The sequence below is a fragment of the Perca fluviatilis genome, chromosome 18 (assembly GCF_010015445.1).
Source record: "Perca fluviatilis chromosome 18, GENO_Pfluv_1.0, whole genome shotgun sequence".
NCBI lineage: Eukaryota > Metazoa > Chordata > Actinopteri > Perciformes > Percidae > Perca > Perca fluviatilis.
Genome location: NC_053129.1, coordinates 24,918,889 through 24,941,502, shown reverse-complemented (window position 1 = coordinate 24,941,502; position 22,614 = coordinate 24,918,889). Strand labels below are relative to the sequence as shown.

General features: G+C 38.8%; 1 protein-coding gene across 1 annotated transcript in view; it reads right to left on the bottom strand.

The window, feature by feature from the left end:
• The window catches only part of lama2 (laminin, alpha 2), a gene marked incomplete at its 3' end in the record, with an annotated part of 199,379 nt that overhangs the window by 67,955 nt on the left and 108,810 nt on the right, over window positions 1–22,614 (bottom strand). The window contains exons 21-28 of the mRNA XM_039781351.1: window positions 20,040–20,251; window positions 12,555–12,661; window positions 11,373–11,645; window positions 10,299–10,479; window positions 5,614–5,750; window positions 3,711–3,842; window positions 2,783–2,887; window positions 1–84 (exon numbers count right to left, since the gene is read on the bottom strand). The exon at window positions 1–84 is cut by the window's left edge and continues 60 nt beyond it. Of these exons, the coding sequence (XP_039637285.1) occupies window positions 1–84; window positions 2,783–2,887; window positions 3,711–3,842; window positions 5,614–5,750; window positions 10,299–10,479; window positions 11,373–11,645; window positions 12,555–12,661; window positions 20,040–20,251 (1,231 nt within the window). The remainder of the gene's footprint in view (window positions 85–2,782; window positions 2,888–3,710; window positions 3,843–5,613; window positions 5,751–10,298; window positions 10,480–11,372; window positions 11,646–12,554; window positions 12,662–20,039; window positions 20,252–22,614) is intronic.

The following is a 22,614-nucleotide window of genomic DNA, read 5'->3' as shown; positions in this document are numbered from 1 at the left end:
GTTGCTGCAGCCAAGTGGGTTTCGTAATGACAACCCAAACGTGTCTGGCTTACAGCGATCACAGTTGTCTCCTTTCACATTTGCCTAAAATAAACACAGGCAAAGACATAGTTGAGGTAAGCTTTTGTGATTCTTCATTCTTCTTTTTCATTTTAACATTATTTTAATAAATTTGGTTGCATGTTGTGGAGACTAAATCAATCTGAAAACAATACAATGCAGTGACATGGACGAGTTATGAGAAACATAATGCAACTTTTCAAAGTATGTCATTCTTTATTTACTTGAGGTCAGAAAGCAGATTGAACTTGGTTAGTACTTTAACTTGGACTGCGTCACATATTTTGGCTATTAAACTATGCCACACAAAAAATAATGCATTTTCTTTGTTTGCATTGGGGTAGAAACAAGTAGTATCACACTGCACTGAATTGTAAGCTGTGAGCTGACTCGTCTAAAATGGGATTAGGACAGGTCTGTATATTAAGCCTTCTCTCTCCGCTAAGGAAAGGCTCACACGGCTGTCAAACATCATCCAATTAATGTTGAGTTCTGTCTCCTTAGTGAGTAAGGACCAAGAACAACAGAGGAATGTGACGGTATAGTGAAGGAACCTAAAACGCCAACTTTAGTACTCTACATTATTTGCATTGGTTACGTCAAAAGGAGGTCATTATGTTATTGCTAATGTTCATCAATTTAATAAAAAATAAAAATGTCAATGAACTGATCTTTCTTAGTTTATAAAGTTTCACAACAAAACTCCAAAAGCCAAATGTATTCAATTTAATAATATAAAACAGAGAACATTTTCACATTTGAGATGCTAGAATTGTATTGAATTTTATGAGAAAATTATTATAAAATGTCTGTCAATCAACATTTATTCCAGGTTATTACATTGTATTGTGTATATTGGAGCCCCATTTTGATTGTTGACATCTAAAATGTGGCTTCTTCAATGTTAAGAGATATGTAAATAGGGTTGGGTATTGTTTGGGTTTTTTCCGATACCGGTGCTAAAATGAAATGGTGCCGGTGCCTAAACGGTGCCTGAACCGAAATATATATAATATATTTATAATGTATATAATATATAATATAAAAAAGGAGCACTAAACGACAGTTGGGCGACATCAAAGAACGGCTTGTTTATTGCTAAGGCCATATGGTCATAATTAAATGATTAATTAATAATGTAATAACAACAACTTACAATTACTTATTTCACCAGTAAATTGCTGGTAAACGACAAAAGCAAGCACCAGATGGGAAAAGGGTATTTTACAATAACTTTAAATGCACCACGAGGCTGGCGAGTTTCAAGTCTGTGTTGTTTTTCTGACAGCTGGAGTCAGTCTGTTACGTTCTGGTGCTGGAATCCTCTACAGGGGAAATACAGTCAGTCACACTTTACACCGCTTAACGTCAGCTGTCAGCATTTAAACCATTGTGTTTAATCCAGCTACTAGCTAATGGTAACGTAGCGTCCCGTGCAGCAATGCTTCTGAAAAAAAAAAAAAAAATGTCTCGTTACATTGGAACCTATTGGCACCACGTTTCGGTACCCAACCCTATATGTAAACGAATGACATAAGGAAATACAGGTACATCACACACTTACAGTAGATATGGTTTCAGACAGAGAGGGGTTCAGACAGACAGCATAACACATCACAGACAGCAGAAATAACTGATTAACAGAGAGACAGGGGACAGATCGAATGACTGTTTGGCTGACAGGCAGTCAACCTTATACCTGTTCATGGTGAAGATGACACCCAGTGGTCTCATTACCAGCCCTGGTATTTGTGTTTGTGTGTGTCTACTATATTATCTACTCAACCTACTCGAAATGGCTAGTCTGGGAAAACCCTGACGAACTTCCGGCAAATTTGAGATTTGCTCTGCAAGTCAGTCTGGCCAAGAACCCATTCAAGCCCATTTCCAATTTTTGTAAATTAAGGCACCAATCACAGCCGTTGAGGCGGGCTCTACACGATGATGATAGCGCAGCGACGGCAAGCAGCTTTTTGTTTACATTCAACATGACGGCCACCGAAGCGCAACAACCTGTTGATGCCGCTGTTGCTGCTACATCACCGTTGATCGTTGGTCTGATTGATTGAAGGACTATCCAGTTGCGCCCAGAGGCATTTGAGCGACGTCCGTTGGTGACGCCCCTTTGGAAATGGGCTGTGAATGAACCTTCCCCCAGACCCACTCTCAGTTACAACTGAGAAGGGTCTGGTGTCAACCAGGCTACTAAATGGCACTTGTTTAAAGAAAATTCCGACAAAGTCTTTCCAGGCAACAAGCTTTTAGGAGATTATTATGGTGTGTTGGCACAGAAAGACTACAACAACATTGTTATTGAAACTTTCATGCCAATAAAGCCCCCTTGAATTAAATTAAATTGAACTGACAATTGACTAAAACGAAACCTGTTTACTTTAGGATTTCTGTATTAATTTTCATTTAGCTCAGACTCTCAGTTTGACAGAAAGATTAATTTGAAACATATTTATATGTTTTTTAATCATTATTATACTCTATTATAAGCTCATCATCAAGTTGTGCTGTTTCTTCTATGTGATACTCAAGTGCTTGGCATGTTTTATCAGTTTTATCAATAATGCACATTTATGCATGCTCAATTTTCTTTGTAAATAAAGCTCAAACTACTACTGTAAGTGCATTGATAGAAAAATAAAATTCCTCTTTCACATCATAAGGGAAGACCAAGTAAATGTGTGTATATTCTTGTGAGTGCATGCTGTACCTTGCAGCTACACTTTCCCGTTCGATCGGCGCAGGCGCACACTTCTCTCTCCAGGTCACAGGTCTGGCTGTCCGATCCTGCGATGTTACACTTGCACTGGGTGCACTGTGGGGAAACGTGGATGTAGACAACACCAAGCTTCTGTTATCAACAATATAACAGGCTGAGAGAGGAGCTACTAGAGTGTATCCTAGCTTTATGCTTCACCAAACCATTAAACTTCACTCCAAAATGAAAATGTTGCCATTATCTTCTTACTCCCATGTCAGTTCGAACATCACTGAAGTTCAGACGAAAACCAAACTGTTATTTTCCCATTTGACTGAAGCTACTGAGTTCCAAAAGGTGTAAAGAAAATGACCATGCAATTTCTCTGACCACTGACTTTTTAATAGGATCACTACCTTTTTTTTATTCTGTTGCCATGCTATTCATGGTGAACTATTCACATTTTCTCTACCATGAAAACAGCGACACAAAGACACAAATAACAAATATTAAATTTGATTGTGATTGTATTAATTCCCTTTTTGAAGTATGATTAAAGACTGCTGCCTTCAAACTAAGACTTGAATGAAGTTGAAAATTTGGCGGCCAAATTTAAGGAAACATCAGAAGGTCAGAAGGTGACTCAAGTGTCATTTTAAGAGAGTTAAATAAAACCACTGCTATGATGACACCATTAGGCTTCTATCAATCAGGCAGTGAACACATCCATTTATTGAGGCTTTTTATAAAATCCATTATAATAGCTTTATCACATCTATGAAAATCTCTCTCCTTTGTCCCCAATGATCAAATCCCATCAGAGATTCTCTCCAGGGCCCCCTCTCTTATCTCAATACAAAAAAATAAAAGCATGCTTTATGATAATAATAATAATAATAATAGTAATATTTGCAGTGATAATGTCATTCAGATCAGTCACCTGAGGAAAGTCTCTGTATCCAATTTGACATTCATTGCATTTCTCTCCTCTGAAGGAGTCGCGACAGATGCAGCAGCCTGTGTTGACGTTACACTGCTGGCTCACTGAGCCGATCACACTGCAGCCACACGCCTACATACACAAACACAGACACAAAGACAGAGATTATTTCTGATGCTGTTATTAGTCTTAATGTTTAAAAATGAACTTTATCAGACAGAACATCAAGTACAACGCAAACATTTGTCTTGGTGCAGTCAACCTACAGTAGAGTGTTTCCAAGGCGCCCAACACAATATTGCCAAATCAGTGTCGAGTTTTATTTGAGGACTTATGGAGGTAAAATATCTGTTTGCCTGTTCAAAGATTATACCTGAGGTTTGAATCAAGATAGCTGAGTCCAAATATTGAACATGGGGAGGTACATGTACAGTAGGGGTGGGGGGGGGAATCGATTCAGCATAGTATTGCGATATTTTCCGTGGCAATAGTGTATCCATACACAGACGCTAAGTGTCGATCTATTATTGTATATGTGTTGTCACTTTGTCTGCTTGACAATCCTATTTTGCAGCAATAAAATTTAAGTTAGATGACCCCAGGCAAGTTTGAAGAAGGAAATATGAAGGACCACATGTATTTAAAATATAAATTTCAGGAACAAGAGTCTTCTTCTTCGCCCAGAAAAAGAAAAAGGATATTGAAAAGAGCAGGAGACTGGCTTTTTGAAGCGTGAACGCTACTGTAGCTGTAATACGTACTTTGAACTGCGTGGTGCGAGAGAGTGGACTGTGATGTATGATCTCAACGCTAGATGGGAGAAATTCCTACACATTGTGTTTGTTTTTAATGAGTTGATGATTTTCAGTGACATCTCATCCATTGATATCTCTTTGTAATCTTAAACCAGTTAAAGGTTTCACACTGAGGAAATATCTATTTTTGCTCAGTTCTGGCTTGTTGTACTTCACTGTTGTTATGTTGTACCTTTCTGCTTTTGCTGTATTTTACTTTTTTCTCTTGTCTTCGCTACCTTTTATATGTTTGTTTGGTACCACTAAGATCTGTTGCATCCCTCTTTGTTGTCCTGATGTACCCTTCTGGATCAATCTGCCGTTAAACTGAGACTTACTGTACTTTTATGTTCGAGCCTCTAATTGCTGATGGTCTACTGCTACTTCTAGTAGTTGACTGTTATTGCAACCTCACAGCCAACAATTACATTTCAAACACTTTGAACAAAGTCGTGTAACGAAACCGAGAAGCAGAGGAAATGGGAATGATAGAGACACAGAAAGAGAGGTGATAAAGATGAGGGAATACAGAGAGAAGGCTGTGTAAACACGCACAATGATAATAAGAGAACTAAGTATGGGAGGAGCAGACAGAAAGGAGTGGAGGATGGAAAATTAGAAAGTAAGAGAAGAAGAAATAGAACTAAAAAGGAGAGAAGACTGAGAAGTAACAGCAAAAATGGGCAAATTAGATAAAGACTTTCCTTTAATTATATTAACCTTTACTATGCACTTATTGGGGTTAGGATGGTAAGAAAATGATGTGTCTATGTTTATTAATATATATATATATATATATATATATATATATATATATATATATTTTGCTACAAGCATTATATAAGAAATTATAAAAATCAGAATGTATTGATCACTGATGGCATTCCAAATGATTTCTCAATACTGGAAAGCACAATGACTCAGAGAGAAATAAGCTTTTGTTTTCCATTGTCTTAAAATAAGTTAGTTGATCTCTTTCTAATATAGTCCTTGCCTCATTTTTGTGCCATCCCTCCAGTGTGTTTGCTAAGCCCTCTTCATGTGTTACAAGTACTGTAGGTTACACAAAAGTAAGCAACTGCTTTTGGCAAATCCAGTTTTCAGCCTACCTTGCATCCAGTTATGATATCATGGCCCCAGTGGTTGGGAGCACAGAGGTCGCACCTCTCACCGATGGTGTTTGGAGGACAGATACACTGTCCTGTGTTAGCATCGCAGTTATTCCCCACATGACTGCACTGACAGGCTGTAGGATAGGAGAAAAAATATGGTTTAAATGCTTTTTGAATAAACTCTAAAGAAAAATCTGTTGGAAACTTAAACATAAGGGGTAAACATTTTAGTAACAGTGTGTTTCTACTTTCTAGTCTACTGTGAATTTGTGAAATAGAGAAACATTGTCTATTGTCTTTGTCCAGGGGTCAAATTTAACCCGAAGTTTTTTATATCAGAAATATGGGTTTCTTTCAACCAAATTGCCCAAATATAACATGAATTAAATGGTTTTAAAACCGCATCCTGACTAAACGTTGACATAAACCAGTCTGTGATCCACTCATCATCCTCTGATCTTAACTATTATTTGACACCTTCCACTAAAGTAAAAGTGGTAGAGAATGTTATGATACTGAAGTGAATTATATGCGCATACCGAATTATGTGGACTAGCCATCATTTAATAATACAGTTTCAGTCATAGGAATTTGAAAAGGTAATTTATTGAGTTACTGCATTAAGACTGAGTTGTTTATAGTAACACCCATAAGCCCCCAGTGTCATTCATTTCAATTGATTTCGCTACCAATTAATTTACTCAATCCCCCCCCTATTCCCCAGAAAATTGCCCATGCCAGAGGACTCTCTTTCTCACTCAGTGCGCTAGTTGAATTGAAATGTTAACGCTGATGAAATGTGAAGTCATCTTCACAGGAGAGTTGCATTATTTAGTTAATATTTCAATCGATTTATTGATGAACTTTCCTGACGTTTAATAGAATGGCACCTGATTAATTCATGTAAATTGTTAATGAAAGTTATGTTTCATCAGCTAGCTGTGGCCATTTTCTGTAAATTTCAATTATGGAAACCACATGCCCACAGCCTGAATCATATTTGTATTCTGACTGGCCTGCAGTAAATTCCCTGGAACATTAAACACAAGGCGGCATATTATTTCTGTAACTTGACTGTGGTAGTGATCTTAAGATGAATCAAAGCAAATAATTCCCAGTCCTATCTTCTCTTTCTGGCTAAATTATTACTGTTCTTCTTGGCTGTCAATAGTGGTTGGCATCAATAATAAATTGCATAGGGAGATATGTGGGAAAAGCTATTCATAGTCGTACTTGGGGTGCGTGAATGCGCGGAAGTTTTTAAGGCAAATTATTTAATAATTTGAACATATTCCCTTATAATATTAGGCACTTGTATTTTCAGATGAAGTTACACACCATCAGGCAATGGTAATGAAAATCCTAAGCTCTGGCAACAAACAGCTAATACTATCTTACTGCTTTCAGATGTACACTTTTCGATCACTGATACATCAAATTAATATGGTGTTCTTTTTTGTCAGTTAACAGTAGTAATAATAACTACTACTCTGAAATGTCAATTACATCTGACTTGTAGACTACAGTACCTAGAGTATCTATTAAAGCTAGCATTAGTCTAAGTTGGGTGTCACATTTTAAAGTAACCTTTAAACAGTGGCCACAAGAGGCATGTACTAGATAGCTGTGACACATGAAAATCACTTCCCTTAAAGGGGTGATAGAATGATTATATAGGGTATTTTACACTGTTCCTTAATGTCTCCTAATAGGGTATGTAACAATGGTTGGGCTGAAAATTGCCCCAATGCTATTTTATTAGGCCCTTAACTACCCTGTGAATATGGCTCTATTTGGAACAAGAGCTTTTCTTCGAAATATGGTATGCTCATGAATATTTAGAATGAGCTGTGCACTGATTGGTTTGAGCAAACTACATAGAAACACATGGGAGACTTGACAGCAGGTCTCATATTTCAGACACTGCAAAGTTATACATTCTTTGTCGGGCTATTTCGTTATTAAATTCACTTCTGAGACTGTTTTAAGCAAGAAATCAACTATATAAAGCTCAAATATGGGCCGTTTTACGAAAATTGATGGCTAATTGCAAATTTCGTAAGACTGTGTGTTACCACATGTTACACACATGTCACGCCACTTACACAACATCTACCTAAAGGTCTTATAAAGCTCCCTTCAATCAAGTCCCTTCAATCCTAGCTATGTGTAGCTACAAATCACGGATAGTTAGCTTCATTTTCGGCGTAATTCGAGTATATTTACAGTTAGAATTTCGTCACGCCACTTATACAACATCTACCTAAATGTTTTGTAAAGCTAACAACGGTGTCCGATTTCAAGTTAATGAATATTTGTGAATTCCAGAGGAATTCTAAGAGGAGGCTAGCTAGCTCTCATTGATAGAGCTCCATCCAGCCGCAGGCTCTATCAATGAGACTCACGGACTTGCAGCGTTTATTTCCCCAATCGTTCGTTTAAATAACTCAACACATTATAATCACACACATTAAAAGATTAACTGGAACCTGTGGTAAGAGACTGCTGGCGTAACAAGCTCGCTGACCACGCTCTCACTCACATACACCGGGCATTTAGCTAGCAGGAAGAGGGGAGTTGCAGGCCCTGGAGCTCTGTCAGAGCAGCGGCGTTTGGTAGTCCATTACCCCAAAAAGGGTGACTTTGCTCAGGTATGGACTGTTGTGGGCTGCCAGCCGTAACGGTGCTCACTTGAGCTCACAGCAGGCTGGGGTCTGTGAAGGAAGGCAAGCCGGGCGGCGAGGCAACAACACAGGCAGCACCGGCCGCTGAACTCTGACACACAGTCGGACAAAGCCATCCATTTTCGTAAAGCGGCCCATATTTGAGCTTTACATAGTTGATTTCTCGCATAAAAAAGTTTCAGAAGTGAATTTTGTAATGGAATAGCAGAGGTCTGCGCGACCTAGATTCAGAAGACTACCTGATCTCAGGTCAGTTGTGTAGCCTATGTAAATGTTGGGGCGTGACCTTTGTTGAGATTCGCCCGTTTTCAGCGGCAGTTTCAAAATATGAGATTTTCATAGTAAAGGGATGTCAATGGGATTTTGAGCTTCTATGTATGTCCTATTTACCCACCGTCGTTATTCAACTATGACAGGGTAAAATCGGTTTTGCATTCTATCACCCCTTTAACCACTAGCAGATCTTGCTGACATTTAAATAAAAAATAAATAAAACATTTTAAAAATGTAACTGCTTTTAGTTTCATTTTAGAGTTCAGCATCTTAATGTTTAAAAAAAAAAAAAATGTTCACACGTATGCTATATTTGCAAATATAATTCCATCTTCACTACCAACACATTCAACACCAGCATGCTGCAAGTTTAAATCAGTGACATGCTGAACAATTTAGGAAAAACTTTAAATTGAGGTGTGAGTACAGACATGGGTTTGATGTTAAATCCCTGCTGATATAACTTTGAATCACCGCTCCTGGAAGAAGGGTTTGCAGTAAAACTGTGGAAATTATATATGCTGGAATGTTCATAGTTATATGTAAAGCACTGATTATGATAACAGGATGGAAATGAAAGAAAGAAAGTCAATAACGGTCAATAAACAGAAATCTAAAGCCAAAATGCCCTGCTGTAAATTGAAGATTAGCTGTCTAATTTGCATAACTGCATGCGTGTCTACCAAACATTTGATGGGTTTCTTGAAACACACATTTACTACATTCCCTGTAAAATTGACTACATTTGATTCAAATGGTGTCTTCCTTAAATATTCTTCACATATTATTATCAGCTGTTTTGCTTGTTCACCAGCCAAGAGAATTAAGAAATCTATTAGCTACATAATTTATTGGTCATCATTATTATTCTGTGTTCAACCTTCAAAGACAATTCTCTTGTCTGTTCTTTATTGCTTCCCTACTTCCTTCTTTCTGTCTTTAATTTGTTCATTCCATCATCTAAATATATATGCATGTAGTCTTTGTTTGATGTAGCTATAGCCTTTGCCAAGATGTATGCTTCATAACCCTGGGGGAAATTGCTACACTATTTATAAAACACATCGTAATGTCAAAAATACATGATCATTTCTGCAAGTCTGACTTTTATAAGATGTTGTGGCTACTGCAGGACGCACTGATATTTCAAACCATAAGGTAATTGCTGTAAGTTTTATTAGTAACAAACTGTATCTGTGTCCATGTGACACTGGAATAAATGCCTACACTTCCAAAGTACTTTATTTTTTAGTACAAAGCAGCACTCATTTAACTTAAGCCGGCCACTCACATTCATAACAACTTTTGTCACATTTTGTTATGTTTTATGACAAGATGTTTTAGCTTTGCCCTGCTTGTGAGCAAAAAGATTTTGCTTTGCAATGCTGTAATTATAACACTGACACCGTTGTTTGAATTAATGCACATGCCCTTTTGAAATTACACAATAGATTTCTTAAATGGAATTTCTCTGCAGACAGTTTATGTAAACTTTAAATTACAAAGAAAGAAGAGCAAAGCAGCAGTTTAATAAAGACAGCGTCTTGCGATTGCTGATATTACTTCCATTGCAAATTACAGTATAAACAGAGGACAAATCTAAATGCGTTGACTTTGTCGGGGTTTGGAGTGGATTGAGCTATACTTTTGTTCTGTGAGCTGATAACAGGGTTTGGCAACTGCTTTTAAAGAAACCGTTCTTTCTACCCCACTTTCTGTGCTTACGTGTGCAGCCTCCCTCCTGGAAGTTGAAGAATCCTCGTGAGCATCGATCACATTTGGGTCCGGTGACGCCCGGCTGACACCGACACTGACCGGTTTCATCACAGTCAAACGACTTGGAACCAAACGAGTTACAGTGACACGGGGCACACACTCCACCTGTGCTAATGCCGTGAGTCTGAGGCTGAAGAAACACAGACAAAGAGGTTGTAAATGGAGTTAAGAATATGTAGTGGATTTAGGGTTAGACAAGTTGCAAACACACTCAAGCAACTTAGAGACAAGTAGGTTATAATGAGATGAGATGCAACACTTGTTTCTGAAGATGGAATGAAAAAGAGAAGGGAACAATTTAGGGAATAAAGATTTTATGTGTGATTTTATGTGTGAAGAGATTCAATCTTTTCAAGATTTTTTGACCTTCTCACGGTATTATTCTGGGATAAAAAAGGATGATGAAAAATGCCTCGTCGTGGCTGCTCAGAAAAAAACTAAACAATACCATGTAGACTGGACCCAGACATTCACAAACTGTACCTTATTCAAAAAATTTAATTAGGTAAAGTTCAGCTAAAAATGTAAACAAAAACAGCTTCCTGAATGCAGAATGTGGCTACCTCAGAGAAAAATCATAATCACCATGATTTGCCTAAAACTAATGACATTTACAACACCAATTAAGCAACAACAAACATCTTAAGTTACTTAAAAGAGTTTAAGATAAGATTTTCTATTGTACATTGGCATGTTAATATTAAAATGTGTTAAAGATCGCTCATTCTGTGCGTTTCCCTTGCAATAATGCTAACACTCAGCAACATCTTCAAACAGAAGTGTCTTTCAGAGAAAATCACTGAAAACAACTGTGCTAGTAAAACTCTATTTAGAACACATGTGACTCACACCTCCCTTTCCATGCAATGTTTAAAAAAAAATGGGTCAAAAACCATCACATCCACAAACACAAAGAGTTCAATGCTTGATACAAATGTAAAATGTGTTTTCAGCAAAACAAATTTTTGCACACCAAGTAAACACACCCATGCTACTTAAAACACACCATGCAGTGTGTGTTACCCCTGTCTTAGGCCTGTACGCCCCCCTGGGACAACCCCCTGTGCGGGGGACCCCCCCCCATCTCTGCTGAACAGCTTCTATGGGAACGCGTTCCACTGGTCTCCGGGTCTCCCGCCTCTCGTAACCTTGGCGACGCAGGTCACAGTGTCGGCCCACAAAGCCGGGGCGACAGATGCAGCGGCCCTCGATATCACAGCGCTGAGACATAGAGCCGTGAGGGCTGCAGCGACAGGGAATACAGTCCTGACGCTCAGCATCCCACCAGCAGTTAGGCTGGACCAATCACAATGTAGATGGGTAGAGGGGGACCAATGAGAATGAGTGAGCAGGACACATAAAAACAAAAGAAACTGAAAGTACAAGTGAAAAAAAGTAAAAGTAGGAAAACAAAACAAAAACCTGTCTCTTTTTGTGAAGATAAAACATTGTTATTTAACATCATCATAATCACTGTGTTATTATCACAATATTACTGTTAATAAAAGAATGAAAAAATACTATGTTTGACCAAAAATAACATATTTTTTACACCCTTTTGTGTGAAATATTAATATAATGCTGCATCTTCTTTGCCCTGCAGAAACAATACATGTGTGGCTTTACCTATCACGGCCTGATACCAGACATACATATACATAACATTCAATTTCATATTAATGTTGGTTTATGTATGCACCAACCACCAAGGCACATTCCTTGTTAGTACTTACTTGGCAATAAACATTTACTTGATTCTGATAACGGATTGATTTCAGCTGGATAACAAGTAACAAGGACTTAGGGGTGTCTATGCAGTATTTCCTTAATTCCTTATATTTCCCCATTTATAGTACAACAGTACTAGTAGTAAATTAAAATGTGAAGGAACATAAATCAGCTTTTGACCTATTGGCAGACCACATCTGGTTAACCAAAAAATAAATTTGATGTAAGGTAATGAGAAAAAATAAGGTATAATACCAAAAAAGCTTTGTCACAGTAGATTGTTGTTGGGGTTAGAACACTGGAGACCACAAGTAGTCAAATGCACACATATGATATTGCAAGATTACAACAAGAAAAATAAGTGCCACCAGGGGAAGTATATGTGGAAAATAAATGAATAAAAAGTCTACACAGGAATGGCGTCAACACATATTGGCAATATCTGTAAAGATTATTGACATCCGTCAAAATACTTACTATGCACTCGTCACACTGTCGTCCAACCACATTTTTTCTGCAATGGCACCGTCCAGTCTCCTTATCGCAGACCTCAGATACAGAGCCATTAGTATGGCACTGGCAGGCTGCAGGAGAGAGCATATTTTACATCAATGATCAGTTCCTAATGGCAGAATTTCTACAACAGTACATATAATAACACATATTGGTTTAACATTTACAAACACACGTTGGTGAGTGTGTTTACTTCACACTAAAGTCGGCTGAATAAGCTCAGATCCTGCTTAAGGTCTTCTTCAGGATTAGCTGCCGATATGCATTTTTATATCCTTCTGACTGCACTTTGGAGAAAATCTTCTCTTGCCCAAATAGATTCTTCAGTCTAGTGGGCTGATAACGTTTTGCCAGATTATATTTTGTATATTAAAAACACACCCAGTTTAAGTTTAAGCCTAAATGACAAAGCCAGGCTGCAATGGAGGACAACATCACATTTTCATTCATTTGAGAATGAAGATTTTGAAGAAGATCTGTTGTTGTTGAGAGTGCACATCTGCCCTCAGGAAAAACAAAAAGCAGAGCTTTGAGTCCTCCGTCCAGAAAAAGCTGCAATCACCAAGATTGGGTGAACCGCTTTGTCTCCTTCAATTAAACAAAACACTGACAACAATAGAGAAGATGAAAACTGACCTAACCTGTTGAAATTGGTCTTTAATTTAGAAGCAAACTAAAAACTTAGGGCTTTTGAAAGCTGTCTGATAGTCTGAAAATGCATCCTTGAATATGCTAAGGAAAATGAAACACTGGAAAAACTGGGTCAATAATACAGACAATTTTAACAAATCTTCTGACATGTTGCCAGATAAAAAAAATAAGTTGAATTAGTAGTTCAGCTGAAATGAAAGAAATAGATCAGCTTCCTGAATGCAGAATGCAGCTACTGACATTCACAACACTGGTTCAGCAACATCTAGATATCATCAAGATCTTTAAGTCTTAAATGTTCACTGATGTGTAAATCCACACTTTGGCTAAGAAAGAAAACTTTTAACATTTAAAAAAAAAACTGTTTAAGGGCCCCATAGGGCAAAGAAGAAGATGCAATAAAATACAATGGAGAAAGCACTACTGGAATCTGACTTATTAAACACAAAGCAGGTGCTCTTGATGCATGGGTAGGCTAAATAGTAAGTCATTTAACAAATGAACCCTGTCATGGCTTATGGGTTAAGACGCTGACCATTAACCACAATGTCTCCAGTTTAAGTCCATTTGTTGCATCTCTCTCTCTCATTCTCTCTCTCTCTCTCTCTCTCTCTCTCTCTCTCTCTCCCTCATTTCCTGCCATCTCTCCACTGTCAATAATAAAGGCTAAAAAAGCACCCACATAATATTCAAAATGTACCCTGTTGTCTCTGATTAAAGATGGTGTTCAGTACCAACATTGACAGGAATTATTTCCTGAGCACAGGAAAAAGAATGAGTGAAAAATACAGCTTGTGACATGAATAACGATGAATGACGCACTACTTGGCTCTGACGAGTATGAAACGCAAGAGGATGCTCCTGACACACGTGGCAGTTAAACTATCCACATAAAAGGGAATACATTCCCCTAAAAAGACAAGGTACACAAGACTAACACTTGTTGAACCAGTCTTATCAACGTCAAAACAAAGCAGGTTATATTTCAGTTCATTCCCTTTCGTGATGACAGTACATTCACTGAGCAGCTGGGGCTCAGAAGGTAGGTCCTTTAATCCCGAGGTTGGAGGTTCAATCCAATATCAACGTGTGCTTGAGCAAGGCACTGAACCTAAAGTTGCTCCCAATGGTGAGACATTCATACACCGATGGCAGCTCAGCCACTGCCTGTGTATGATTGTGTGTGTGTGTGTGTGTGTGTGTGTGTGTGTGTGTGTGTGTGTGTGTGTGTGTGTGTGTGTGAATGGGTGAAAGAGAGGCAAATTGTAAAGCGCTTTGTCGGGTAAGGTAGAACGGTGCATATAAATGCAGTCCATTTACCATTTTAACTAGAACTTTATCAATCATAAGAAGATTCTCATCTCTGTCTCGAACCTCATTTCTCTGGCTTTGAATTCATGGCCTTTGCCATGTGCTTGCAGTTTTTATGCTTCCTGAATGGGTTACAGAAATATAAAAACGTATGCCCATATACAACCTTTCAAATCTCTCTCTCTCTCTCTCTCTCTGTGATACTTCAACGTTACTTAACTTGTTTAAATCCTATGGGAAGGTGAAAAAAGACACACCCACACACACCAATCATCCCCTTAGATATACAATTAAAAGTTTTACATCACAGCTCCCATCTGGTGGATGGGCTGTTGGAAGCACACACACACACACACACACAAATGCACAAAAAAAACACATGCACATTTCTCAAGAAATTAGTAGCACACTTCACATCACATCGACACAAATGTGTACTATGCTTCGCCTGTTTTACCTCCTCCCATTCTCTCTACTGTTAGATGTAAAAGAGACAGAAGGACCGACCTGAGTGTGGGATGGGAAAGTGTGAGAGAGATGGGTACAACAGATGTCCCCACACACGAACACACACACATACAGAAATATGCAGAAGCACACATACGGTACACAACATTGATTGATCATTGATTTATGCTTTACACACGAATGCAGAGAGGCACGCATGCCCTCTCTCTATCTCACACATCACACACACACACACACACACACACACACGCAGATGTACAAACACACACATGCCTGATAAAACACATAAGGAAAAATGCCCATATACGTTCATCTCTTTTTCACACACACTCTCTTACACACAATCTTTCACCCCCCCGAGCTTCACCCTTCGGGGACCATCTGGACTCCGTTCTGTCAGATGCTACAATGCAAGCCTTGTTGTGGGATAAAATGTTGCTTTTTGTTGTGTGTTTTTTTATTTTCATTTCTGGCCTTGACGGTGAAGTTTTTTTTCAACTTGAAATACATTATGTTCTGTTTCCAAGCAATCCGCAGTCGGTCGTATAAACAAACTGCAGGAGCCGCTATTCAGCATCTATTCTACTTCATTAGCGGTACAATGGTGCGTTGGTGAGAAGTCCAGGTGCTGTACAATCTATTAGGTACATATAGTACAGCACACACTGTACCAATAGCAAATTGAATCCCGACTATAGCTAAACAACTGAACATAGAAGAAGTGTAAAGTTTCTGTTAAAAGCATGCTTGTGAGATCTGGTGTTCAGAGGTCTTGAGGGACAAAAACAGTGAGACAGAACCTTGTGTAATAAATGCATTAAAACGTCAATTACAAGCTTGATATATGATTGTTTGGCCACTGCAGCACAAAGTAACTTTGTGTAATGTAATAGGACTAACTGATGTTTGAGTTGTGTCAAACGTTCTCGTGTTTTTCATTTTGGAAAGACACCACCCTGCAATATAAGTATCGCTCCAGAGCGCACACCGCATTGACAGGTGGAGGAATCCTAAGCTCAACAGGCCTGATGTGCCTAAATTACATTTGCTAAGCTATGATAGGACAATTACTGTTTGGGGGAGGAGTTTAACAAACTTCTCAATTTCATCAGGTTGTGTTTTCATCATATTTTTTGTCCCCAAATTAGACAATGTAAAATACTGTAAAATGAAATGTTTGTTTCTTCACATTGAGCTTTCTGTTTACTGTCACCAATGACAAGAAAAGTAGAAATGTTGCAATTCAAAAAGGTATGATCATAAAATAATTATGAAAAATTTGTACTTTGTACTGTATGACACTCACACGCTGTGATAAAAAAAGAGGCTGTAATTGTTTCCGACTTATTAAAAGCTACCTTGATTTGTGATTTCCCAGGAGTAAGTAGTTCAGACTCTTCACCTTTTTCAGGCCTTTTAATTGTACCTTACAACTTTTTTGGGGCCTATATCTGTCCAATAAAAAGCCAGAGCCTCAGCACAGAGAACTATACCAGGCAGTGCATTAAGAGTGGTAAAATTAGAACTGTGAGGTTTCTCAAGGATCCCCTAATAGTTTATTGATCGACTATATGAAGCATCTATGAAACATTCATAAAGTGTCAGACACACAGGAAGCATAATTATATTATTGAATTATTACATTTCCACTTTGTTCCAGTGATTGGACAAATGTGTGACAGTGCAATTCACACATCTTTACAACAACTTGGAAATGACTTTTCCCCATGTGAGAAATGGTCAGAGGAGTTCATTTTCTTGAATCTATTACTCAAACAAATTGCTTTGTGGTCAAGTTTTCTTGCAAAATCAAACCATTTTCCATCCTCCGAACCACTATTAGGGGGAGACACAAAATGGCTGCAGCAAAAATGTCCGCAGATGGGAACTTTGACATCAAAAGAAAAAGTAAAGGATCTTTACAGTCTAATTGTGCACAAATGGACTCGGCCTGAACTCCCCTGCTCCACTCAATAAAATTCATTAAGACTGGGAGCGAGAGGGAGAACGAGCCAGACAGCGGCAGAGAGATAGACTGACAGAAGCAGTGAGAGAGAGAGAGAGAGAGAGAGAGAGAGAGAGAGAGAGAGAGAGTTGTGTTGTAATAATTCCTGGTGGTCATTCATACAGGATCAATAACAACCCCCCGATTCCAAGACACAAGCAGCCGATCAGCACTGTTGGAGAGCAATAGATCAAGCTGATTAATCAATAACCATTTAGCTGGGTGGAGAGGGGAAACAACTACAGAACAATGAACTATCAAATACACATTAATACCCCATGAGCCTGTCTACCTGCCTGTCTGTCGATTAGCGAGGTGTCTCTCTGTTACTCTGTCTTTCTGCCTGTCTCGCTGCCAGGGCCACTGTTTTTGTCAACAGCAAAGGTTTTAAGGAAGATCTTCACAAACAAGCACCATCTGTACAGTATGTCTGTATTCACTGCCATCTCTCTCTTGCTCAGTCTCTACCACCTTTTTTTTTTTTTTTTTTTTTACAGGTATAGTTTTTTCTTTTATTCTCACTCTTGAACACAGCTGGCAGTCAGTGGGCTGCTCCAACATCACACCTCCTACCGGCACAGCTGCTTGCCGACACACACACACACACACGCACACACACACACACACACAAAAACACCAGATGGTGTAGCTTCTCAAGTGTTATAGTAAAAGGATTAAAGGTATCATTTTGCTAAAATTGAGTTCCATAGAGGAAATACTACTGTTCAATGTAACGCCCCTGCTGAGACAATGCTGCAATATTGGCTCTTTTTTTTTTTATAATGATTTCTTTTTAAAGTAGATTATATTTTCCCTCTTAAAGTCCCTATGTTTAGAATTCTTTATCTGATTACAGCATATTTAAAAGAATTCTGATGTCATGCGGTTCATAGAAAATCTCAAGACAAACTGGTTTAATCGATATGTTGCTTTTACCCAATTTATTCTCAGTGTCGGCCTGTGTGGGATGGAGGGCAGTAGACTACATTGTCGTTTTTGACACTGCCACCATACGTCACCAAAGTAAAACATGTTCAAGTCTTACAAATAGGGGCTTTAAACGAACCGCACTTATTGGGAAGCTATTTATTATAACCCCAGAGTTAGATTGTCGAACATATCCTTCTCATTCTTTTCTCTGTGCTATAGGGCTGTTAGTCTGATAGCGCGTATCAGGCCAGCACAGAATATACAGGTGAATGGTTCCAGTAATCCTACTGCTCCGAATTGTGACAAAATAACACTAACATGTTCCTATTTAAATGTTGTGATTTCTAGAGTCACATCGATTACAAAAAACAACATAACATGAGACACAGCCATCTTCTAACTGTAACAAAACACAAAACCAAACAAACCGGGAACTATATTCTCAGACAGATTGATGCAAAGCAAATCATTCCGCCCAAGTACTATATTCTTCTGCCTGAGAATATAGTTCCCGGTTTGTTTACGGTTATAAGATGGCTGTGTCTCATGTTACATTGTTTTTTGTACACGCTGTGACTCTACAAATCACAACATGTAAATAGGAGCATGTTGGCGTTATTTTGTCACTTTTGTCACAATTCGGAGCAGTAGGATTACTGGAACCATTCACCTGCATGTTCTGTGCTGGCCTGATGCCGCTGGCGGCGTCAGACAGCCTTACAGCACGCACTGAGATGAGAAGGATATGTATCGACTTGTCTAACTCTGGGGGTTATGGTGAATAAGCTAAATTCCCAATAAGTCGGCGTTTTCTTTTAAAGTCAGGATGTTGATACAATGTCTGATTTGTCAACTAATCAAACTTTAAATAACATTATGACAGTGATACCAAAAACTAATACAGTAAAAATCTGTATTTTTGGAATGTGCAATAAGGTCATATCACATCATACTGGACTTTAAAGCCTATATGTAAGTTTGGCTGAACAGCGGCCACTGTGGCCACACAAGTGGCAATTACAGATTTATAATTACAGAGAAATAAAGCCAGTGAACTAACTCAATAATAACAGCAATATGTATCAAAATCTTTCTAACATTAGCCACCAGGAGATACTGTTCATACCAGACCAAATAAGGCTGTAGCAGCAAAATCGTTGTGAGTATTACATTGAGCAAGGGTGGGTTGTGGTTGTGGATATTTCTGTTGGGGTTGTTTATATTTCTGTTGCCTGTATGTATGTTTCTGTTTCCTGTATTTCCCTGTTGATTGTGTATGTTTCTGTGAGGATTGTTTATGTTTCTGTTTATCCTGTTTTGACTGTGTATTATTCTGAGTAGGGTGTGTTTCGGTTTCCTGTTTTATTTTGATAGTCTGTTTTCTGTCTTGTCTGGTTTTGCTTCCTGTGTTTTCCCACATTGTCTGATTGTCCTGCCCCGCCCTGATGTGTTTCACCTGCTGTATCACCTGTCCCTCATTTGCTTGTTACCTCATGTATTTAGCCTCTGTGTTCCCCTTGTCTCTTGTCTGATTATTTTGTGTCCTTGCCCTGTCAGTTTGTGTGTGTTGCTGTCAGTGAGTTGCAGTCAGCGTGTTGGTGTGTAGAATCTTTCCTGCAGTCCCTGTGTTCCTGTTTTTTGATATTCTGTTCTTTTGTGGGACATTAAGTCTGGACTTATTTTTGCCTGCCTCGGTTTGTACTCCTCGTGTCTTGTTTTTGCATTTGTGCATGTTTGGATTCCCTTTAGCATTCGGCCTGGTTTTTCTGTTAATAAACCCCCGAGCTCAAACCTTCTCCTGCCTGCCTATCTCTGCATTTGGGTCCACTATTCCCTGCATCACATGACAGGGTGTTTTTTATTGCTTACAAGTCCAACTTTTAATTTGTAAAAGACTCCATGTGCTTTTTTTCCCTTAATGCATAACATGCCACTTTAAAGCAGTGGACAGCTATACATACAGCATCCGGGGAGCAACTTGGGCTTCAGTGTCTTGCTAAAGGACACTTAGACATGTGGCGACCACTCTTCCTCTGAGCCACAGCCACCCCATTTTTATGCGTCTTGTTAATCGGTTTACTTACACTGGCAGTTTTTTGCTGTGATGGCATCTCCGTAGTAACCGTCAGCGCAACTTTCGCAAGAAACGCCACCATAACCTTGACGACAGCGCAGACACTGGCCTGTGATTGGATCACAGCTGCCAGATACGGATAGGTCAAGGTTGCCGTTGCAATCACAGGGCTGGCAGGATCCCCCTGGTACAGTGGGCTGGCCGTAGTATCCATTGGAACATCTAGGAGGCAGCGGAGGGACACAGAAACAGTGTGATAATGCTGTTTGGTATTGGATTTACTGTAAACATGTTCTGCTACCTCGGGAAAAGTGTTAAACCGTTCATAAAATTAGGATATTTTGGAATAATTTGGAGGTTCTAGAATTTATTTGGCATCAAAAATTGCATAAGCATATCAACCCATATAGGTAAAATGCTACATAAACGACTTTCCCAGGACACTTTTTTTTTTTTTTTTAAAGTATCTCTCCTTTCTACAAGCAAAGACTTAAGCCATCAGTATAATCTGAAAGATTGTATAATCACATAACATTCTACACATAGGGGCTTTAAAGTGCCTCAACAATTGATCACCATCCCAACTGGCTTTGACTTTGTAGCAACAAAAATGTCATCTTGTCATTCTCTTTCACAGAATACAATTTTAGTTTGGGATAATACTGCATCAGATCTTATTGAAAGTGGTTATTAATATCTCTGCTTTCATGTAGCAAATAATACTTGAAAAGATCTGCAAGAAAATATGCAGTGGCTCACTTCATCTGCTTTCGTATCAAACAACTACATAACAACTCTCAGATTCAAGCAGGGGAATATCATCAAAATATTGTTTATTCAGCTTCAAGTTTGTATGACATGAACATACTAATCTCCGAATACAATATCACCAATGACAGCAGGTCTCATCCCAAAAGAGCTGGTACCCATACTTCCAATCTAGAGGATGGATACCCGAACGGAGCTCGACGGTACACAACGGGCCGGATTCAGACAGATATTTAGAAATGACGTTCGGGTCGGGCTCGGTCACATCAGCCGACGCATTGAACATTTTAAATTTAAAAAAACTTATGTAGGTGCGCACCTGTTTTAACGTGCATTTGTTGCCCTGTGTGCGCTGATGCGCTCATCTGTTGACATTTCCGAATGCCTTCCTACAGTTGCTTAATAAAAGCGGGCTTTCCACACAAACAAACGTATGTGTCATTAGTATGAGAAAAAAAACTAGATTTTTTTCCAATACTCAACCTTGCTGCCACTTGAGGCTGCCAACTGTGTCGGGCTCGGATATAAATATCTTAATGCCTGTCAGACGCGGGCCGGGCTCGGACAGAAAAATGCGGCCCGATCCGCACTCTATTCCAGTCACAAAAACAACAAGCAATAAAGTTCATCTCGCAGAGTCCATGGGAATCATCAGCATTGTTATGGGTGTGTCTTTGACCAATGAGACTGTCCGGCTGAAGGCTGTTGTATAATTCATATTAAACCCACACTCACATCCCATACGCATGCACACACAGACATTAACTCATAGATACACACAAAAGTGCTGGAGGGCAACTGAGCCAAATGAAACATCAACAGATATAAAATGAAAGTTAAAATAAAAAAGATTTAAAAAAATTGAGATTTAATGTCTTCAGGCAGTTGGTTCCAAAACAGGGTATTTGCAGCTGACTCTCCAGGTTTAAAAAATATACTCATATAGCTGAATAAACCTGCAGCAAAAAAAAACTACTCCTGCTAAAAACACAAAGTCAATGTGATACAATAAAATCCATGTCTTTTAGAGGTTATTCCCATCTGTTGATACATTTTATCTGTAAAAATGTATGATTGAAGTCTTTGTGGTGTCAGTGGAAGGCAAACGTTTTAACTGAAAATAATTGGGATAAAAAAATAAAAAAATAAATAAAATACTTTAATTCTTTCATGTTGTCAAGTCCTTTGTGTTCAGTGGGAAAAAAATCAGTGAAAGAAAAAGGCAACACAAATAAAAAATATGGTTGATAGCACCCTCGAGCAAGGACAAGGACACATACATGTGAAGTTTCATGCCATTCCAAGATTTTCATTTTTGCTTTTCAGCCTCTTTTGTTTGATTAATAATAAGAGTAAGCCCGGATGGTGTGAAATATATTAACCGGAGAGTGCTGCGCCGTGTCAAGAGCCACTGAAACCAAATAAAACAGGCCTAAGCTGAAATAAAGCTCTACAGGCTAAAAAAAGGGGATTGAGATGAAAGGAGAGAGAGAGAGAGAGAGTCAATAGAGGAGAGGCGAGACAGGGAGATGGAGAGTCAATAGAGGAGAGGAGAGAGAGGGAGATGTAGAGTCAATAGAGGAGAGGAGAGAGAGGTAGATGGAGAGGGGGGAAAGGTCTTCACATTGAAAAGAGAATTGAATTTAGAGAGAGGGGGAAAAGAAAGGACAGAGAGAGAGAGAAAGAGTCAAGCCAGCCATTATTACCACTGACCCTCCTTGCTACTCAATAGAACTGGTTTATTACCTTGTGTGTGCGTGCATGTTGCTGAAGTGTGTGTGTGTGTGTGTGTGTGTGTGTGTGTGTGTGTGTGTGTG